Here is a 22,450-nt window from a genome sequence, read left to right as displayed (position 1 = left end):
TGACAAGTGTGATATGATCATAAAGAGGATTTTAATGCACTGTTTAATTGCTCTTATGTGGTCGTCAGTGTTACAACAGAGGCTACACAGACCCATTTGTTCTCCACAGTCCTATTGGACATAAAATATGAAGGGTCACGGAGTGATGTAAGGCCACGCATGGACAATGTTATTATGATACAGTCATATGTGACGAATGGAGACCACATTGGGTGTGAGATTTTCACATGCGGTGGTTTAACATTCGTGTTGTTGTTTATAATATGTTTAGGGCATGGCTGACTGTAAGCACATGTGTGAGTGTGCATGTAAGACAAGGAGTTGGGATCACAGCAGTGCTGACACAGCAGCAATGCCAACAGACTAATTCACTTATAGTGGAGCAGCGGGGGGGTTAAAAATGATTTGTCATCAGTAGGGACATTGCAGCCTCGACCATATTTCTCCCAACTCACTGATTCTGTAATAAACTTGTAGTCACAAATTGTATTTCTCTCCCCTTGTTCAGCTGTGTCTCGTCTAAATGGTGCCCTGGCAACAGGTGAATCAATGAGGAGTTCCATCACTGGTGATAGAGTGTGGATGGACATCTTTAGGAGGAGGCATGAGTAGCCCCTGATTTTTATGAATTTCTTTTGAGTGTTGCTCGTTGCACAATGACGCATGACATTTGACTTGCAGGAAAAAAAACGGGAGCTGGCGACATAATCTGGAGGCAAAGCGCTGCTCGCAGCTATAAGTACAAACAGTGCTGCGCCCTGAGAGATAAATGGCTACAATAAATATCATCCACTGGCTATGCGTGGGAAGTGCTCAGCGTATACGTGGCTCCAAATGCACTAAAATGGGCCCTTCTTGTTTTTATGTGGGGAATCCAGTATTGTGTGTGTGTGTGTGTGTGTGTGTGTGTGTGTGTGTGTGTGTGTGTGTGTGTGTGTGTGTGTGTGTGTGTGTGTGTGTGTACATGTAAGTGTGTGTGGAACTCACTGGTTGTACAACTTTACTGTCGAGCCTCGCTGTGGTCAGTGTCACCAGGCAGGTGAGTGCATCCGAAGATGTTAATAGTATGAAGGGAAAGGGAGGGGACAGCAGTGAATGTGAAAGTCTAAAGAGGGAGACGAGAAAACTGAAGGAGAATAAAACATGATTTGCTAGGGATGAACCAAACATCAATCAACCGCGATGTCATTTGTTTTTTGAAGGTTTGAAGCCTCGAGTTTGGTATTTCGGCCGGTGCCATTTTGCTATTTTGGAGGCAGAAGTGAACGTATTTGAACAAACCGGGGAGGAGCAAGCGGTGGATCTGACTCGACCTCTGCGGGCACTACGCCCCCTCCTATAGCAGAAACCTGACCGCACCACAGAATTGTCAATCAAACAGACACGCCCCCAAATATACCACTTTTCCAGGCCTAATATCTACTCAACAATTTCATTATTATCTCTTTTCGCTTTGTGTCTGTACATCAGATGCACTCCCGACTTATTATAAAGGTGTGAAGACACCCGAACTCAGAGATCATTCATAACGTCTTCTAAAGGCCACAAAGCACTGAGTCTCTTTTCCCATTCATGTATATTCTGGGTTTACAGTGAGGTACGTCTTGCTCAAGTCTTTCTACCTCGTCGTACCCGCTCCCTCTGATGACTCAACCTCCAAACCCGTAGGGGGCAGCAATTCATCTGACTTCCACTCCTTTTTATCTCTCGCCTTGAAATTGCTGACTCAAACTCCCTGAGCTGTCAAGTGCGGGAACAGCTCGACATAAAGTGACTTTGTTCACACAGTCATTGATCAGAACCTCCGACTGTGTTTTCAGGGTTCCAGATGAACTTTGCAGAAGAACTTTGTCTGTAAGTCTTTCTTTCCTCTCCTGTTCTGACAACCTAAAGGTCATGAGGTTCATCCTACAGAACAACACACAAAAAAGGAGCAATTCCTTTTATCAAAACAATATTATACGTAGGTTTAGGAGAGGAGAACTTCCAACGTTAGTCTTATTATTGATGAGAGCTGAGTCTGTTAAAGGTTAGAGCTGCACTACTTCTCTGATAGAATATCTGTCTATTGATATTCTGGTGTCCTGGAGTGGAGAAGGAAAAGTAAGCCGACAGGGCAAATGACCCATTTGGCTCCGTTGCCATTTAACCTTTTCTTTTTCCAGCGTGTACATATTTATTGAAAGCTATTGAAAGCTGCTGAAAACACATCAAAATATACCCTGACCGTGGTAATTAAAGATGCATCACAAAACATGCTGGGAGGGTGAATGAATTCCTCTGGGGGTGGAGGCAGGCATTACGCCGAGCATACAATAAAACATCTAAACAAAAGGAGGCGTGAAGGGATTTTTGCAGCTGACATTAAACATCAGCAGGCTAATGTCAACGAGACAAAAAAAATAAAAAGGTCTCCATTTTATTTTCATCTGTACAACTGGAGCTCCTTTGTGTGTTTGTGTGTGTGTGTGTGTGTGTGTGTGTGTGTGTGTGTGTGTGTGTGTGTGTGTGTGTGTGTGTGTGTGTGTGTGTGTGTGTGTGTGTGTGTGTGTGTGTACGTAATGCTATATGTCTTTTCAGTCTCTGGCATGTCACTGATGCTTCAATTCAAACCATCATCGCGCTGTCATTGAGGGAATTACGTGAATGACAGCAGGTAAACGCTCGTCCATATAGGCCAATACAGTGTGTAGTATGTCTGCACGCACACACACACACACACACACTCACTCACCTATCCACAGTGTATGACAGAGGAGGCAATTGCCAGCCATGCTTTTCCACCATGCTTTATTTGCAATAACTGTCACCGGCAGAGCCTTGGCCTCCTTATCTGATTTTTATGAACATACTTGTAGGGATTATTGAGATTTGTGAAAGCACTGCTGGGTAATGTGAAACTATTTGAGAGAGAGGAGGGGGGTGGGGGAAGAAAAGTAAAGGAGAGAGTAAAAAATGCTAATCTCCTGCAGAAAGTGATGAAATATTAACCAGCAGCCTCTCACAGTGTGTGGAAGTTGGTCAAGAGAGAGAAAAAAAAACAGAGGGAGAGAGAGAGATTACTCGACAGTGTTTCCATGACAGACTTTTTCTAATCACGTCGTACCCGAGGAGCTGAGCGAGTGGAGCCATCAACCTGTCTTCCCACACCACTCACGAGTCGACGAGCCAGGGGCGGACGTGCATTTTTTAACACCCCTCGCAGCATCGCTCTGATCAGTCTGGTGCATCCCTCCCACTGAGAAACCTCAAGGTCGCAGGTTTGGAGGCCAATCAGCCATACAGACACCAAAACACTTTAAACATCAGCGAGACACTTTAAGTCTGGACAAGCTTCCTGAGTTTAAAGAGAGGATTTCTGGGGATTTCTTCAAAGCAGTACAAATTAAATATATGCCCATCTGCCTCTTTATGAATGTGAAAATTAAAGTAAAGTCGGGGAGGAGTGTACTTCTAACTTCTAACATTAGGAGAGTAAAATGTCTCAGAGGGCCATTATTCTACAAGTTGAACAGCTCCTATGGCGGGGTTAACAGCCCGGGCGCCAGGCTGAGTATTATGGGAAGGAGCGAGGCTGGCAACAGGGGCCCCGGTCTGCCAAAGGGGCTGCGGCTGCGGCTGCTGTCAAAGCCACAGAGCGCAGGCTGGACGAGGGCAGTAGCCTCGCCATCTGTTGCACGACAGCCAAAGTCACCCTGTATGTAGACTGCGTATCTGAGTGGGACTGTGTGTGCTTGTCAGTGTCTGTATGTGTGTGTGTGCTTAGAAACATTATCGCAGAGTGGCTGTATGCAGTTGTCTGTCTGTGCATATGTGCGTGTGCGTGTGTGTGTGTGTGTGTGTGTGTGTGTGTGTGTGTGTGTGTGTGTGTGTGTGTGTGTGTGTGTGTGTGTGTGTGTGTGTGAGCGCATAGTTATGCCCCTTGCTGTAACTATGTATCTTTGTATGCACTCTTTGTTAACTCATTATTGTGCAGTTGTCTGCTCTGACACTTAGAGGCCGACGTGTGTTCGTGTGACTCTTAGTTCCCATCCAGGTGGGGTTGAGGTGGGTGTAGCTGGAGTAAAGAGTTCCCATATTATAAATTAAGCTTACGTGGTTTTAGATTTAGATTTAGACAGGTTTATAAGCTGCTTTTTGCAACTCATAAAACTGGTTGTGAACAAAATTCATCACCCTTCAATCCATAAATCTTACATATTGATGATGTAAATGATCAGTTTAGAGGCCTCCTTTGTCTAACCTCACCTATGAATCAAAACTTTACTTTTGATTTTGTTGCTTTCTTAGCAGTGTGGCAATTTATAAACCACAAACCGCGTCTGTTATCATTTGTACTTACTGCAACTACAAATCTGTGATGGAAATGCAGAGGAATGAAACATAACAGAGCGGTGCAATACAGCTTGTTTCATCGCAGTGCAGAGTGACTCATCACATCACGATGAGTATCAATGATATTCAATTAAAAGTCTTGTCGGTAATGCCTGCGACGCTGTAGTACGACTAGATTGTGGGGCGCCTGCTCTGGAGTGGAACTCGGCTGCTGACATGAATAATATATCTTTATATAATAAGGAAGAGGAAAAGCAGCAACCACATTTTCAGGAGAAGAAGTCAGCGAGAACTAAGTCAAATATTTGTCCGAAAAAGACGACTCGATAAAATTGGAAAATTCGAAATTGGGTCCAGCTAAACATTTTAACAATAAATCCTTGATTGCCGAGCATCTTTCCAGCTCTTATAATAATTACACCAATAAAATAATTACACAGAAGACAAAAGAATGTAAAACATTCAGTACAGAGAATAATAGAGGAACAGACTGGACAGAGAAGTTGACGGATTGAAGGAGCAGTTAAAGGCAGAGCAGTGCAGCCACCGTCCATAATTCCATGAATCCATATTCCAGCTGTGCAGCATGTGAGACATTTAGTGACATTTATCAGATTTCAAGAGATAATTCATGAAATCAGCTCAGATATGCTGTAGCAAACTGACTATGGGTAATTGGTTAATTTCCAGTGAAATGTAACAAACATAATCTACACCAGAAATTGTAATATACACTGTCTAGACTGGTTATTAATTCTCCCAGTCAAGTGTCAAATTCGTATTTGTATTACAACAACAAGAATGACTGCCAAGTACATTTAGAAAATAACCCAGTCCAGTGCTACTCCACGTACATCACACATTAGAAAAGGAGTAAACAAATGCTGTGTTTCAAATAGCGTACTTATATACTAACAGTTATCATTTTGAGTGCATAAGTGCGTTCGCACTGTTAAGTATGGAAACATGAAGTGTACTATAAGTTATCGGGTGATGTACACAAAAAAGAAAACATGTTCATTTGTGAGTAAAATAATTAAAGCTGGCAGATATGTGATGCATTCAAATGCTGCTGTTGTTTCCGGTTCAGAATGTCAGTGTCCAGTTTGAAACAACACTATCCTGTCAAAATTCAAGTACTAGACAAGTAAGATAAGAGTACTATATGTCAGTGTACTAATGGTACTTCATTTGGAACACACTTGAAGTTTGGACTTTCCTCTCGTATGAAGTACGTCAGTTCTAGAAATTCCAAGTTGTTGCAATAAAACAGCAAATATTTGTTCTTATTTCTAAATGTAAGGCCAATAGTGAGGACAACAGAGTTATAAGATGAGGTGCTGGCTGGTTACTCACCACTTCTCGGGGCAGCAGGGAGTCCTCTTGGCGAATGACCAACAGATTCACAGTCCCACCCATGGGCGTGGCTCGGAGCAGGGCCACCACCTCCTCCTGGCTCTTCCCATTCAGGTCCACTCCACTGACCTGCGTACACACATACACACAGTCATAAGACACACATAAAGGCCAAAATTAATGCACAACAAATACACACGCACTCAGAGGCAGAACTTAACTTCAAAAAGAAGGGAACGTGGCCTCCACATAACCTTTGTGCTGATTAGCTTCTGAGCCAGTCGGAGCTGGAATTAAACATGGTTTCCCCCTAAAGTCAGTACTAGCTGATTTTCATGTCAGTCTGATTGAAGTTCAATCAAAATATTGTTCCATCGCACCACATTTTCTTAGAAATTCAAAGCTGGAGCTGAATTGTTCTAGCCATAGGGAACGCAGAGTGTTTTTGAGTCATTTGAACTAAAGCTCCGTACGACTGAATATAGGAAGAAAGCCATATCAGCGCTAGAATAATTAGTCTCTGAAATAGCATACAATCTCAGAGAACACACTCGCTGCAGACTTTGTGACGGTTGGAGGTTGTTTAAAAGCGCTGCCCCACCTCCAGCAGCCGGTCTCCAGCTTTCAGACGGCCGTCCTGGATGGCAGCCCCGCGAGGAAGGATATTTTTCACATAGATGGGAGCACTGCCGCCGATGGGGACATCTCTGGACGTGATGCTGAATCCAAGACCCTCTGGACCTGGAGAACAAAAGAATATAGTTAGAAATGTAATGTGATGTTTCACTTACAGCTAATGTTTTTTTTTCTTGCCACAAAACACGTCAAGAGTCAAAAGTCAGCGCGTTGCTGTATGACACCGGTACTGGAGATTTGAGTGTCCTGCCTGAGCAGCACTTCATTACATATGTTTTCCAGCAGGGTACTCGAACCTGAGCAGTAAACTGTAAGACTGTCAGTCTGCATGCTCTTACACCCTCATACCCCTGAAATATGACAGTGTTAGAGCCTTGTGAAGAGGAGACGTAAATGATGTATGTGCTATTTACTAAAGTGTTCCACATATGACTTTATAAATGTCAAACACATAAGATTTGTATATCCAGGCAAACATAGCAGCATCCATTTTGTTTTAATTTCAAGAATCGTGCCACTAACGTCCACAAACACATCCACAAAGTGTGATTTAAAAGTTCAGAGACTTGCAGAACAGGAATGCACACAGAGAGAGCAGGGGGACGCAATAACTTTCATGAGTAAGTATTCCAAGTTACGTCCGAGATCAAAATCAGAACCTGAGTTCTGACCACGTGCGTGAGCGTTTGTGTTTTCACTCATTTCATTCGCATGCATTTGCGCAGAGAGCGCACATCGAATTCTGTGTCAAACTCTGGAAATCGGCAACTACGACTCTTGAAATACTTCATAAAGTCTACGGCAATGAAACCGGAGCTCAACCAGGTGGACTTTCTTGATAGAGTTGTACACTGTGAATTAGTGAGTTCTGCTGTGACGTTCTGAGGCGTGTGAGAGAAAACATCGTGTGCAAACGACCTGAACTGTGGCGGAGGACACTTGGGTTTTTTCTGTCACTTCTCAGCCACAATCGTCCTTCCCAACGCCACCTGCTCGCCAGTTTTGGCTCCCTGCGTCTTCTTTCTCTTTCCCAAAAATCGGACACTACATTTGATGTGGACTCCGCTCAAGTTTAAGGTCCATAATTAAATTAAAACTGCACACGCACCAATGGTCACAATAACATGCGTAACACAGGTGGTGATGTTGATCAAGCGGCGTAACTTGGAATACTTACTAACAAAAGGTTATTGTTTCACACTGCTCAGTGCACATTAAGTGTCCTGTAATCCATTCACACACAACAGGAACAGTTTCTGAACATTTCGATCACACCTTGTATACAAGACAAAAATGTTGCAAAGACTTTAACATTTCGTATGAGTCTACATTAGGCTGAAATATACAGGACAAGTGTTTATGTAGTCATACTCAGTGCTAATCAAAGAGAAAAGAGCCTGACCATCGTATCACTGGGACTCTAAGGCTAAAGTGGTGAGGAACCACTAAGCATGGATAAAATTATGGGTTTTCACCATGTTCTGAACCTCCTACAGTTAATACCAACATACTTGCTTCCATTCTGGCACGTTTCATCAGTTTGCCATCAGGGTGTGTCTCACTCTGGCTTTTTGGAAAGTAAAAATGAAAGAAACATGTCCATAACTCCAAATATAGCACCGATGCTATGAACCAAAATTGAGTGTTTAAGATAAGTGCATGTGGACTGTAAAGCCACGCATGCAAGTCATAGTCAGATTAAAGACTGGTTCAGAACCAGAATAAGCAGAGACAAATAGATGATTATGGATTGCGGAATGCATCAAAATGCTGTTCAATAGCCTCTTAAAATATAGTACAGTACACCTAAATAGCGAAATAGCTGTTTTATAAATTATCTTGCACTGCCATGTGCACCAGATGTTTGAACCAAGAAACCCTCCAGACTTTGTGGTGCACAGGCAGGTCAGGAGGCTCTGTGCAAATCATGTCTGGGTCAAAGCAATCTTCTATAATACAGAACATTGGCAGTTTGAAGTTTGCATAACGGAGAAAGCAGCGACTTTTGTGTATTCAGGAAAACTAGTTTCTAATGTATCCCTGAGAAAAAGCTGTGTCTTTTCAAAGTGTACGGAGCGCAGAGACTAAATCCAACAGCACAACCTAAGAAAATAACAGTTCAGGTATGAGCTGTGCAAAGCCATTTGCTTTCAGTTTTAAGGCTGACCTTTAAGGTTCATCAGATGAATATGAATTGCTGGTGTAGAGGAGGTAGGCAAATACAATAACGGATAAATAAGAGGATCCCAGGTCTGACCTTTTCTGGTGACCAGACCCGAATTTGTCAAATAAAAGCAAGAAATGGTTTAAAATGTCAGCTGAGGTAAACCAAATCAATTCTGTCTCGATTTATTCTCTGACAGAATATTTTAAAAGGTAAAATCCCTGCTACAAAACAGAAGATGAGTCCTTACGAACGATGTTCAGACAGATGGTTAGGATTCCACCACGCACAACGTAGCCGTCGGTGTTTTGAGCAAGTCGAGTTGGAAAGTCGCGTTATGTGGCTTCAGTGGAGGCGTCTCCGATGGTAACAGCAGTGATTAGTATTCATGTCAAAGTAACTGCTCATTTCACAGAGCTGTCAGCACCTCTGATGGTTCATCATGACCTACTTTTCCCTGTATGTCTCTTTAGCGGTCTGTCGAGCTGTCTGTCGTCTCGCTGATGGTGACGCTATTGACGAACGAGGAACGCGGAGAGGGAGACGTTCTCATGTCTCCCTCACACAAACAAACTCGCAGAAAGGTGATGAAGAGATTGTTTATAAAGTTAGAGACGAGCTGCGGAGGATAATGATGTGCTATGATCTCTCCATCAATGCAGTGCCATCACTGAGCAGACAGAAATAGCTGTCATCGTATATGTTGAATATAGAAATCTGCAGTTTGTCTTCATGACTGTCAAACTTTTAATACAAGGTCACGTAGCTGCTGTGGAAGTTTTCCACTCAGTGCAGCCGTTACTGTATACTCTAAATAAAACTAAAAGAACGCAGATTTTATTTTGTACAGACAATGACTTTACAGACTTCGGATTGAAATTCTGTGGATCATTACTGCATGACCAGAGGTGTAAAGGCTAATTGATTAAGTACTGGAGCCCACCTGTTTGGCTCATGCTGATGAGCCCGCGCATGGGCGCACACAGTAAAGTTGTAGCTCATGTCTAAGGTTGTTTTATTCCTACAGCACAGGCAGGTTTACATACAATTGACACTCATGTATATTTCCATCACTTTGACTTCATAAAGTCAACAAGATAATTATGCTACAGTTGTTCCCGGTTTTAAATCTTGAAGTATTATTGTCCGAACTCAGTCACAACAAATCCCTTCAAATGTTTCAGAATAAACGCCGAGTTAACAGAAGGTTTTATGTCAGCTGAAACATTACAGAGCCTTTGAGTTTTTGATTACCTGTGTATTAAAGTAACATGGAGCAGATCAGGTGAGCTGCAAACCTTTTATTGAATCTTTTGGAGAAGAAATGTGCTCCAGCAGCACTACATCGGCCCATGACTAATACTATTCTAGTGCAGTGGCGGTTAACTAGTGAGTCACAACCCACTTTTGGTGCAATTTTGAGTAGGTTATAGATGTCTGTGTGGAGAAAAAAAAAAGGTGTTCTATGCCTGTAGTTTTATAAAGTAAGTTTACCTTTTTATTTCAATGGGTTTTAAGTCCTTGTGCCTTATTTTGTTTGTTTATGTCATGTTTCATGTAACAGTACAAGAACGTTTGTGTTACTGCACTAATTGTTTTGTACAATTAATTTCAGTAGCTCACAAAAGGAAAGATGTGGATCCTGAGTGTGGACTAATTGGGAACCACTGTCCTAGTGTATCTCTGTCTTACACTTTCAGTTTGGAATAAACTCCATATAATGTTTCCTCTTTGTGTCTCTCCTACTCTGACCCCTCTCCATCTCCACTGGCCTCCACACAGCCTAATAAGTAGAATCAAACTCCCGCCTGTTGTAAGATCCTGTCGTTAATGGTCTCCAATCAGGCAATTAAGAGAATGTATCTCTAATAGGCCTGCAGTAATTAACCACTGACGTCTTTATTTTGGGTAATAGAAGACCAGGATAAAAGTAATTGTATCCCATTCTGGATTAGTTGGAATTCTGGCTCCAATAAGGCAATTAAACAGCAAACATGAGGAGAGGCTGAGGCACATTAGAATGACTTAATGGGGTGCGCATGTCCTTTTCGACAGCAGTATTTGATTAAGGCACTCTTGTTAATTTGCCATTCAAGATCTGCTCCTGCCACTTGGAACTCGGAGCCACTTTGGCTGAATCACAACAATTACAACGAGTCAACAACAAAATTGCTGAAGCCTGTCTAAAAGTACATTAGTAGTGATAAAGTCTGATGGTAATCAAACAGCGCCGTCAGAATGGATTTCAGAGGCACATTTCCCTCCACTCCGCCGCGTTTTAGTGCTCAGTTAAATTCCCAATTCAACAACATTTGGACAATAATTTATCTCCATTTAGAGTTTCAGAAATGGCTTCGAGTTTACAAGTGAGGCACATCCATTCCAGTAAACCCCATTTAAATCATGAGCAATAAGCTTTGAGACCATTTATGTCACTTGGGCAGGAGAGTACATACTTTGAGAGTTATGACTGGTGATGAATTAGACCATGAAGCCATGTGGCTAGTGAAAATAAACTACTGGCATCGGCCTCGTGCTGGAGTTCCACCAACATCTCCCCGACTCGGTTTTGCTAAAATGAGAGGCTTGTGTGCCGGAATAAGAGAGAAACTTCATCACGTTCTAAACAAACAAATATAAGTTGCTCTGCAGAAGAACTATGCTGGCAGTCCTCGGAAACCTGCACTATCCCCTGAAGCTCGCTGCAAAGGCCTCGCTGCCAGGCTTCAATTAAACATCTGCTCCCTTCTAACACAAAAAAAGCAGCAAAGAGAGCGGCAGGAGGCAAGTCAACGCTGCACCTCTTCACTTTACAACCAGCTAATTCACAAGAAGATAGGGATGTGATGAAAATGGCAAGAGGTCTGGCAGTTAACGCAAGATACACAACCGCTACGGTATCAAAGGTCCGTCCAAGTCCACAAACAAACCGACCTCAGCTGGAAGCAGACAGATTCCTGGAGGTTAATATTTCAACCACGAGACCGCGGTGATGTAGCCAGAATGGATCAAACCACAAACTCCGTTTTCAAGACAGGCCTGAAGTATGTTTTCTTTTGGCCTGCTGTGTTAAACAAAGCCATGAGGCAAAAGGACACATTTCCAGCAAGACTTCAAGTTGCCTTAAGAGACCCTCAACCTATTGTTTGGTGTGGAAAAATCCAAACCATACAGGTGATGAGTAAAGAAGGGTGACAGAGTGTGAAACATGGGTTATAGAGATAGGGCGAGAAAGACAGAGAAACTGTTTTTGCTGTATCAACAAACTATTTTATGGTTTTCACATAAAACAGTGTGTTTGTGTCTTGCAGTGAACTTTAGATGCAGTTAAATGTTCAAATGTTTCTGGATCTGCAAGCCTGCAAAACAAAACCTTATCCCTTTGATGCTGCAATATTATCAGATACACAGGGCCCTCTCTTCTCTCTGCTGATAAGACTGGAAACTGATGTAATCTGTCAGTTGAGCGACCGACTGAAATTTTGGCAGAAGCAATCTGTCTGAAAAATATTATTTTTTTATTTCCCCCTGGGTAAAAGCAAAGTGGACCAATTCTTCTGCGTGACTGTTCCACCACCTGCTAAAGTAAACCACATTATTCATGTGATTATTAAACCGGCTTCATGCATAGTGTTAAAAAATCATACTCATCTCTCCTGTTTATTTAATTTACACTCAAGAGTATTCATATTAAAATGCTAAACAGATTCTCACTTGTTCAAGCCTGCACCCATCTATCTGCAGCTTTGTACCTTTTTGCAGCTGGATGGTGAATCTGCGGCCTTTGTTCTTCAGGCAGGAGCTGGTGGACAGGTTCGTGCTTATCCTGCGCTGCAGGGAGGGGGAGGGGGCCGACGACGTCCTGGAGACCAACATGTGGGGTAAAGGGGGTAAAGAGGCAAAGTGTCGACTTGGCTCGGGGGTGCTTCCTGCCAGGGGACCCTGGTGGCTGCAAGAAGAACATAACAGATCAAGGACTGTTTTCTTTTGCACCTAACAAAACAGACAGTTTCTATTGAAACATGGTGGAAAAGGAAGCAGCAGATAGGTAGTATTAGATCAACATTTCATAAATTATGATGGGCATCAATTTCAACAGCAACATCATCATCACAACAGGTGTCGAAGAAGCATCAGGAACACTTTTGGCCCCTGTTTGGTCGGTTGAGCCAAATGTATGTATCCACTCAGTAATGTATTGGTTGTCAAACTGCTTGTGTGGCTCTGGTTGATATTTCATGGAAGTTCTGCTGTTTAAATTGGATTGATCCACTTTCTTTCTGTCTCTTAGGTGTGAGTTTTTTTTTTATATATATATATATATATGTTTCAAGTGCTGTTTTAAGGTTTAAATCTGTTGGATTTAGGGGAATTTATTGGCAGAGAGGTAATATAATATTCATAATTCTGTTTTTATTAGTGTAAAATCACCTGAAACTAAAAATTGTCTTTAGCTTAAAATACAAGAGCCAGGTCCTCTACCACAGAGTGCGCCATATTGCACCACCATGTTTCCACGGGAGCCCAGAGCGGACGAACCAAGCACGGGCTGGAGAGGGTTGAATGTAGATGTAGAGTGTAGATTCTCTTACACACATGGAAAATGAGGGTGAGGCGAGGGGTATTCAATTGGTTTCAGTCTGCAGCTTCACTGGTAGATGCTACTAAATCCTAAAGACTGCTCCTTTAAATTGATCATATTAAACTATAAATAAATATAGCAGCGATGATAATGTCAGGCAGCTAAAACATGAAGTATGATGCACAATAATGTCGTCTCTCACCATTAAATGATTACCTCTGTACAGTAAGTACTTCTGACAGACTTAATACCACAGAGAATGAAAAGAGGATTCCTTCATTTGTAGACCTGAAATCAAGACTACAAACCTGTAAACACAAACCTATTTGATAAACGCCCACATGTTGGCCTTTCTGGAAGTAGGCCAAAGATATTACAGAAATTAATATTGAGCACTAGCAGATAAAGTGGACCTTTAACAAGATGATCGGCGATGCGGACTTGGAGGTCTCTGGTAGAAATGACTATTAAGCTGCTCTCCTGCCTTTTATTGTGGAGTTTTTAAACATTGATGGATTAACAGGGAACATATTAAGGGAGAGTCATTGACTGTAGCAATTAAACTAGAACTGGTGTGCACACGCAAGCTGTGGCAGCCTTTTAAACAAATTAATCCAAAATGTTTTATTTTTTTCTATTTGAATTAGTCCAATCACAATGACAACTTTCATGTCATTTATGAGGATAGCCCTATAGAAGTCACACTTTTATGTTGGTAGTATGTTTCATGCAATATCTGTGTAGGCTCCATCTCCACCATGAGAACGTTCCCTGGATAAAAGAAAACACGTAACTCTCCTCCAGAAAAAATAATAAGTCAAACCCACTTGTGGTTGAGGCCGGCTTGTGGTCCAGATCTGGACGTCAGCCCCCCCACCAGGCTGGACCTGTCCTCCGGCTGCTGAGAGTCCTGGCTGAAGCGGACCCGGTAGGACTGGGCCGGGCTGAGCTCGCCTTGGCCCGACAGCAGCTCGTACTGCCGCTTCATGGCTGCAGGGACCACGTGGAAGAGGATGAGCGGGCAACGCATCGCCTGCTTGAAAATGTTCTGAGCTCTGGAGAGAGAGAGAGAGAGAGAGAGGGATGGAGGGAGAACAGGAAGGTCATGCAGACAGAAATGCATTAGCTTTAACATGATAAGAGCTACATGTACAATGATGTACTATCATAGCTAGGCAGATGTAGAAGGATAAGGGAAGCTATGATGTACTGTATGTTGAAAGGCGATAGGGAGAGTTGAGGTTAGCATGGATAATCGCAGGATATAGCAGCAGAGGATAGAAATTACATTATCTATAATTACCAGCATCAAAAAGGCTCAGAGATAAGGATGGTGAATGGTGCATCAGTGATGAAATATTATATATTGTGTGCTGCACGTTTAAAACCTTCTCTATGTGGAGTCTGTGTGGTAATCTGTGTGTTTGTGAGTCGGTGTGTGGCAAGAGATGAATGGGCACGAGTTGACTCAACAATCAGAACCCAGATGATGAATCATGCACCAGGGAAGCTTTCCAGACGACGAGGTCCCGAGTAAGCCGACACACACTTCAATTCTCACACACAAAATAAGAAAAAGAACCACAAAAGTCTCAGGAGAGTTTTTCGGGGGGGGGGGGGGGGACGACAAATAAGACAAGAAAGAGCTCAACATCATTCCCAGACAAGAGAATTGTTCAGTCTGGTTTGCCAGCAGCACTTAGCATATAGATAGGCTGGCCGGGAGAGAGCCGCCCTGCAGCGCGAGGGGCCAGAGGCGTGGTGGATGTCTGGATTCCAACAATCCCACTTCCCTTTTCCAGACTCCCACCATTAACCACGCCAGCAATACCATGCCGATTCTGTCCAAATGACAGCCGCTAAGCTTCTTCCGCCACGACAGACAGCTCTTCATTGAAGCGGTGTCACAGAGGCAAGGCGCACATGCTGCACCGAGCCACTTCTGCGGGATTTGGTCTCTGCAGTCTTTATTCTTATGGTAATTTAAATCACACGTATGTGCACGGAGGAGTGATGACTGCACGAGTATGTGTGTGTGTGTGTGTGTGTGTGTGTGTGTGTGTGTGTGTGTGTGTGTGTGTGTGTGTGTGTGTGTGTGTGTGTGTGTGTGTGTGTGTGTGTGTGTGTGTGTGTGTGTGTGTGTGTGCGCACGCGTGTTTGTACGCACATGTTCCCATACAGTGCCATCACTCCAGTAATCAGCCTCCACACGAGCCTGATTGAATAATAAATTACCCCCATCAATGCATCATTACATTCAGTTAGATTAAGCGCCTCAAAATATTTACCCATGCAAAACAATCCAAGGAGATTAGACTATCACTTTAAATTGTCACTCTCTGCGGCACACAATCAGGAAAAGGTTGTGTGTGTGTGTGTGTGTGTGTGTGTGTGTGTGTGTGTGTGTGTGTGTGTGTGTGTGTGTGTGTGTGTGTGTGTGTGTGTGTGTGTGTGTGTGTGTGTGTGTGGGGGGGGGACGGAGAAGGAAGTGATGAGAAAGCGGAAAGCGGGGAGGGGGCAGACGGGGAGGAAAGTTTAGCTCCTTCTCCTCATTTTCATGCAGAAATCCCAAACAGGGTATGCATGCGGATGGCGGTGAGGAGCGTGTGTTTGGCAGAGGAGGGTAAGTGCGGAACGCTACAAAACATCACTCCCTGGTGGATTTGGTTTGTAAGCCTCTTTCACAGTAGAAAAGGTTTGGAAGGAAACCGGGATGTTTACTAATGACAATAGCATCAGTCTGAAAAGAGTGGGGGGAAAAAAGGATCTTAAAACCTTAGTGGCTTTGTACAGTGTGAACACATTAGCATAATGTAGTAAGGTAGCTGTTTAATTCTCACAAGATGATGGAGAGCTTTTCTTATGTTTGTCAAAGTTAGTTATAAAATGTGAGGCACGTATTGCTTCAAAAATATATATTTTTGACGGTGATACAGTTGTTGAGAAATAATTCATCGCTTCAGACTTTTGAATGCAGAGAGGCTCCGAACTTTCTGTCAGCTATCCAGCACGGACGCTCTGAGACCGCTGCGTTTACATCCAGCCCGGCGTGACGGCCTTCGTTAGCAGTGACTTCTTCTCGTGGAGGAGTGCGTGATAAGGGAGAGAGCCAAGGAGACCACCTTGTTCACTGTCACCACAATCCAGCCTGGAGGAGAGGCAATCTATTTCCCAGCCTGATGCACACACACACACACACACACACACACACACACACACACACACACACACACACACACACACACACACACACACACACACACACACACACACACACACACACACACACACACACACACACACACATTACATCCACGCTGCATGTTTGAGTAGGTGTGAGTCCCCACATTCAGGCTTGTGTGTGTGTGTGTGTGTGTGTGTGTGTGTGTGTGTGTGTGTGTGTGTGTGTGTGTGTGTGTGTGTGTGTGTGTGTGTGTGTGTGTGTGTGTGTGTGTGTGTGTGTGTGTGTGTGTGTGTGTGTGTGTGAGGGGTGGCTTTGGGTAATTGGGGAGGAAATGCTTGTAACTTCATTCGACTTTAGGAAATGAACGGTGAAGATGAATCGATAGAGATGAATGGAGAGAGGAGTGTGGGCAGCTTTGGATCAGGGGGCAGAGAGGCGGTGACGGACTGCGGATCACCGAGACCTTTTACAACTCAGTAATATATTTTTTAGTGTGCAGCTGTGTGGGTGTCACCTCTCACTGCCGTTTGGATTCTGCTTATACACGGCAACACTTTTTACTCTCACTGCACTTAATGTCCAAGACAGTGCTCTCAGTGTGAATTGTATCATTCAGTAGACAGCGCTTGCGGATAAAACTGTGCTTGTCTTAGTTTTGGAAGCAGTGAAGGGAAATTCAAATCAGCATGGCATGCAGTGCATCTGACAAGAAAAGGAGAAAAGTTACTGGAAGTAGAAGATTCAGAGCTCAGTGCAGGAAAAACCACTGACGACATGCACAGTAATATTGCATAGAAAGGAATGAGTTACAACCTCAGCAGAGGGCCTAAGGTAAAGCTTACTGTTCGAAGCGCAGGTTGCGAATGTCTCCTTGATTAATCTTGATGATGCAGTCGTTCTCCTGGAAGAGGCGCTCCTGCTCAGCTTTACCCCCGCGCTCCAAACGCTTTACTAGCAAGCCCTGAGTCCTGCAAATGACAACACACCCAGTTACAGATGAAACAGAAGGTCAGACAGAATTTGTAGAAGCCCTTTTTGCCTGTATCTTTACATTTTAAAAAGTAATGAGAGTGTATAGACAAGGAAGACATTGTCATACACATAAAACAGACATAGTCAAGTAAGAATTAATGGAAGGGGGAAAGTGAGTCTGAAAGATATGCGTCACCTAAAGCAAGAGATTAACACATTTTTCAGACCATGTTCCACTATGGAGCAAACCCCATTTCCCAAGTACGACTTCCTACTGCAGATACCAACAATGTTTTTCATTAGATAAAATGTGCTGGTTAAACCAAGCAATAACCTCAGAAAAGCTGAAAGTTACAGTTTTAAAATCCAAGGAAACCTTTTCATCTCAACTGCGGAATCCACCAGCTAAAATCATCAACTAAGTGGTTTAAGTACGACTGCATCAATACAGCATTTTGCTGTGTCACATGTAACATGATGTCACCCTACCTGGCTGAGCACAGCCTAATTTGATTTCTTAAATATATAAATGATTAGTAACTACTTTTCACATCATTTTAATGTTATGTTTATATGTAATAGCTGTTGTGTGTAATAAATTGAAATGAAATGTCATTGGGCCAGTTGGAGTGCAGTTGTTAGGGTTGTGTACCACAGTTTGGGATCCACTGATCTAAAGTATGAAATAAAACGTTCAGTTATTCAAAGCTGACATCAGCTTTTATTTCATGGCCTACAGATTCATAACTTGCTGCAAGTACAGTATGTGAGCTCCTCAATACATTTTTGGGAAAGTAAGTTTACCAAGTTAGTTGAGCCCTATTTTAATGTGCCCGACTGTCAACAGAAGTTAACTTTCCAGACTTTAAGCTCAGATAAAGACCTGCGTTTTCCTGCGGCCTGAAAAGCACTGCATTACAAACTAGATTTTAAGCCTCCGTCCGTCCTTCTGTCCTCCGATCTGCCTTCCCTTCAGCGGGCAGGTCTGACAGAATGACGGGGCAGGTTGCCTGAAATAATCCAGACCAACAGCGAAGAGATCATCTCATGGCTTCCGGGGGGGTGGGTGGTGGTGGTGGTGGTGGTGTGTGTGTGTGTGTGTGTGGGGGGGGGAGATGCTAGAGTTGCCTTCGCTGGAGCTTAAAGACGAGAGCCGGCTGCGCTGTAATAAATACCCGAAGAGTTCCATGGCTCTGCCATCTCAGCAATCCCTTCAAAAAAGGCAACCTTTACCTTCAAACCCAGCCCCCACCTCCTACCCCCCTCTAAATAAATACATCAGTGAGCTCCGTGGAGCTTTAGTTAGGCCCTGAGGATAACCGCATGCAAAGAGATCTGATCACACAGCACAGCTCCAAACTCCAGCTGCAGTCTGAGGTGCCAGATGCCTGAGGTAACAGGTAGACTGACTGAGTCAAAATGTTACGTGTCCTTGCATGAACTGACAGAAAGTTTGGGGGCTTCTTTTGGAAGAAATAATTTAAAAAAAAAAATAATAATAATAATAATAATAATATTAGAGTGAAAACCATTGGGAAACTAAGATGGAGAGGAAATTACACTGTAAGCAACAGGCAAGGACATGAGCTGCGTGCTTTTCATATCTCTCGGCTGCTTCCTGTCTTTTCACCGGACACAAACAGCCCATTTAAACTGTGACCCTGTTTACCGCGGACGTCAAGGGCAGAACTGTAGAGCTCTTTAGCATTTCAGCCAAACAGGGCCACTCTCAGAACATTGGCCTAATTGGCTGTATAATGTGGACGTCCACGCTCACGCCGCAGACTCGTCTTGGCTCCTCGTGGGGGTTAACAGTTTAGCATTAAGTTGAAATTAAAGATCACAAAAGGTCTTTTCCCTCTTTCTCGATGTGCCGCCGTCGCCAGGTCAGCTTAAGTGCGTTGAGCGGAGAGTAATTGCGAGCGGTGTGCAGGCAGACATGATTGTGCTTTATCTCCATAAGTGTTGGCAGCTTGAAAACAAAGTATTGCACGCAGAGATTACAGCATGGACACATTCAAATGACTTCTGATCTGGAAGCAGACAAGAGGTAGTAGATAAAGGAGTTGTTGGTTGATCCCTGATCAGTATTCAGAGCAGCGACGGGGAGGATTGGGGATAAAGCAGCATCTTTCAGAGATTTGAAGAAGATGATGATTTGGTAAAAGCAGTATTATTGTGTTGACTAATGCACAGCCACCCTCTCAATTCCCCTCCCATCTCACTGACGGGGTTTTTTGTAGATACTTGTCAGTTACTAAAGCAAACATCTAAATGGCATCCTCACAGGTTGCAAGTCAGTGAATTCATTAGGTGCCAGATATGAGCACAAAGAGTTTGTAGTTCGCAGATTCTCTGCCGACTCAGGAGGAAAATCTGAGGCTTGCTAAGTCCCACTTTCCCTGGAAAACAAGGATCAGCATCCTGCTAAGCTGCATGGCTTTACTCCATCTTGTGGCTGGGTGGCAGAGCTGAGAAATTATTTGAATGAGGCCACCTGCTCTCATCGACTGCCTTTAATCAAATAATAATCCATTCAGGATCCATTTATGCATGGAAATTATGTCCGCAGTTTGTTTACAATAGAAACTGGTCATTGAATGAGAAGGTCATTAAGCATAGGCTGCATCTGGAAGGAGTGTGTGTGTGTGTGTGTGTGTGTGTGTGTGTGTGTGTGTGTGTGTGTGTGTGTGTGTGTGTGTGTGTGTGTGTGTGTGTGTGTGTGTGTGTGTGTGTGTGTGTGTGTGTGTGTGTGTGTGTGTGTGCAGATGTACAGTACATTTATGTGTGCAGACAGCTCTCAAGGTAGATCAGCAGTGTTGTTGCAGCAACTGTGCATGTGAAAAGAGACAGCTTGAGCCTGAGTGGGAACGTACCTCTCCAGGTAGGTCCCACACTGCATGGGTGTGAGTTGATTCTCAGGTAAGACTCTGTGCTTTTGCGTGTGTGTGTGTGTGTGTGTATGAGAAAGCGACTGGCTGCGGGAGTGACAGTCTCTAAGCTCTCTCCTGCAGCTGTCATCTCCTCCTGCTCGGATCTAACTCGATGTCAGTGCAGCTGAGCAGAATGCGGGCAGCCGATGCCGGAGTGCCCGAAGTTCCTTGTTGGCTGTCTGGTTTTTGCTGGCTGTCTGACCCCTCTGGCCCTGGTCTAGACGCTAATGACAGCCCACTGAGCCTAATGCCTCCTGTCCTACTGCACGGCACACAGGAAGGAGCTGGCCCAGGCCATTAGCATCATCCCACTGACCAGACATTGAGTCTTATCATGGCTGAAGTTAATTGAAGGCTCTGATAGCTATTAGTACCGGCCTCAGCTGATGGAGAAGAAATTTACTGTCCGTGCAGCGTCACTGCTACATCTTACAGGATGCTGTGATTTCAAGGATATATATGGGAACCTGAGGATGAGAGCGTGTCTAATAAACTGTTGGGATTTGAACTTTAGTTAAGTGATATTGCTCATTTTGCTGTCCCAACTCATCATGAATCATTGTTTTCCCTCTCTGACTCAGGGAAAATCAAAGTTTCACAGCTTCTGAGGGAGTTAACGCGAGGTCAGAGCTAAATATAGTTTCCTGACACTTGCTTATAAACAGCAATGGGATTAGTGTCTGAGATCCTCAATGACGGCCGCCCTCTATCCCTCAAATGTCATCCCATTTCATCTTTTCACCTCATCCCCCACATCCCCACCTCATCCTTCCCCAGCGCTGAGTCGTCACATTTCCCTTGATGCTGTGCCAATCCGTTGGCGTGCAGCGGCGATCTGTGTTATACATGAGCTTTTAGTTTGATTACATCTGGCCACTTCCTCTGTCCTTTATTTTTGCTGGAATAACCATAAACTGAGACGCTTTCCTCCTCTTGTCCCCTGTCATCGACACTCCTTATTGGTTAAAAAAAAAAAGGAAAAAGGAAGCAGTCTGACTCTTTTTCGAGACAGAGGAGACACCACTGGAACTCAAAAGATTCATTAGAACTTAAAAATGATTACAAGCCTTACAGACAACTGTGTAGTCAAGAGCAGAACGACTTTCATCTGTTCTCCTTGCTACTGGGGACTTCCACGCTGTGGGATATGAGCGGTGCCGAGTATGGGCGTCGTGTTTCAACAGAGACTCACAATAATAAAAAGATGAGTGCAAGGATCCCAGTCAATGAAAGAGTAAGCCGTGAGCAACACATACAAGGAAATGAATGACAAAGAAAGCCGAGAGAGTGAGAACAAAATATCAAAAGGAAGCAACATCCACAGGTCTTCAAAGCAAAAGATACAGGACACATATTGGATTGTAATACTTAAGTAGCAGTTGGTCAATAAGCTACATTAAATCTCTTCTTTTTTGTTGTTACCTGACATCCTCTGAACTGAAAGGCACTACGTGGATCCCCAGGGGCCCTCCTTCATTGGACACCTCGACCGGCTTGAGCATGCCTCTGCAGGACAACGATGGATGAGTCCAGGAGGAAGAGAGTAAGAGGGAGGTGTGTGTGTGTGTGTGTGTGTGTGTGTGTGTGTGTGTGTGTGTGTGTGTGTGTGTGTGTGTGTGTGTGTGTGTGTGTGTGTGTGTGTGTGTGTGTGTGTGTGTGTGTGTGTGTGTGTGTGTGGGGGGAGAGGGGGAGGGAGGTCACAAATGGATACAAAATAACAGGAGTGACAAGAAAATGTAGAAATGCAGAATATAAAAGACGACAGTCAAACACGATGATAGGTCAATATCCTCGGGATGGGGGTGTTGCCTGTACAAAGTCATCCATTACAAAGTGTAGCTGCTGGACCTAAGGGTCAATTAGGGATCCAAATGGAGACTCCAATTAAGTGATTAAGATCAGACTGTTGTGCTAAAAGAAAACAAATTAATTGAAAACGTGTAAGCGAAAGGAGGGAGGAGGAGGGGCAGGTTCATTTGTATAGATAAAGACATGAAGACAAATGAACAGGAGCACACGTCAATGTAGATGTGTATGATGATGATCGTGGAGGAAGGCCTTGGTCTGAAAGTTTGTGTTGTTATTGTCATATGTTTGTGTTTGGGGATGAATGCTCAAGAAATGATTAACATCTCTAGTATTATGTAGAAAACATTTTAGGGTCGGTTAAGCAATGTGACAAGAAATTCTCCCTGGATGTCCTGTGGTATTCAGCCATGGAGATAGTTTAGTGATGTTTATAACTTCAATGCTACCTGCATGATACCAGAAGGGTCAAGTATCAAAAT

The 22,450-nt window shown here is 43.6% G+C and overlaps 1 protein-coding gene across 1 annotated transcript in view; it reads right to left on the bottom strand.

The window, feature by feature from the left end:
* pard3aa (par-3 family cell polarity regulator alpha, a) overlaps nucleotides 1-22,450 on the bottom strand; it is a 365,970-nt gene that overhangs the window by 167,810 nt on the left and 175,710 nt on the right. Inside the window, exons 7-12 of the mRNA XM_069698055.1 lie at nucleotides 21,585-21,668; nucleotides 17,100-17,225; nucleotides 13,901-14,128; nucleotides 12,244-12,440; nucleotides 6,293-6,432; nucleotides 5,692-5,820 (exon numbers count right to left, since the gene is read on the bottom strand). Coding sequence (XP_069554156.1) covers nucleotides 5,692-5,820; nucleotides 6,293-6,432; nucleotides 12,244-12,440; nucleotides 13,901-14,128; nucleotides 17,100-17,225; nucleotides 21,585-21,668 — 904 coding nt within the window. The remainder of the gene's footprint in view (nucleotides 1-5,691; nucleotides 5,821-6,292; nucleotides 6,433-12,243; nucleotides 12,441-13,900; nucleotides 14,129-17,099; nucleotides 17,226-21,584; nucleotides 21,669-22,450) is intronic.

Source organism: Brachyistius frenatus, unplaced genomic scaffold (genome assembly GCF_029030835.1).
Source record: "Brachyistius frenatus isolate BFR_SWC_R1_liver_20210118 unplaced genomic scaffold, ASM2903083v1 Contig_25, whole genome shotgun sequence".
Classification (NCBI taxonomy): Eukaryota; Metazoa; Chordata; class Actinopteri; family Embiotocidae; genus Brachyistius; species Brachyistius frenatus.
This window is presented reverse-complemented; position numbering and strand designations above follow the sequence as displayed.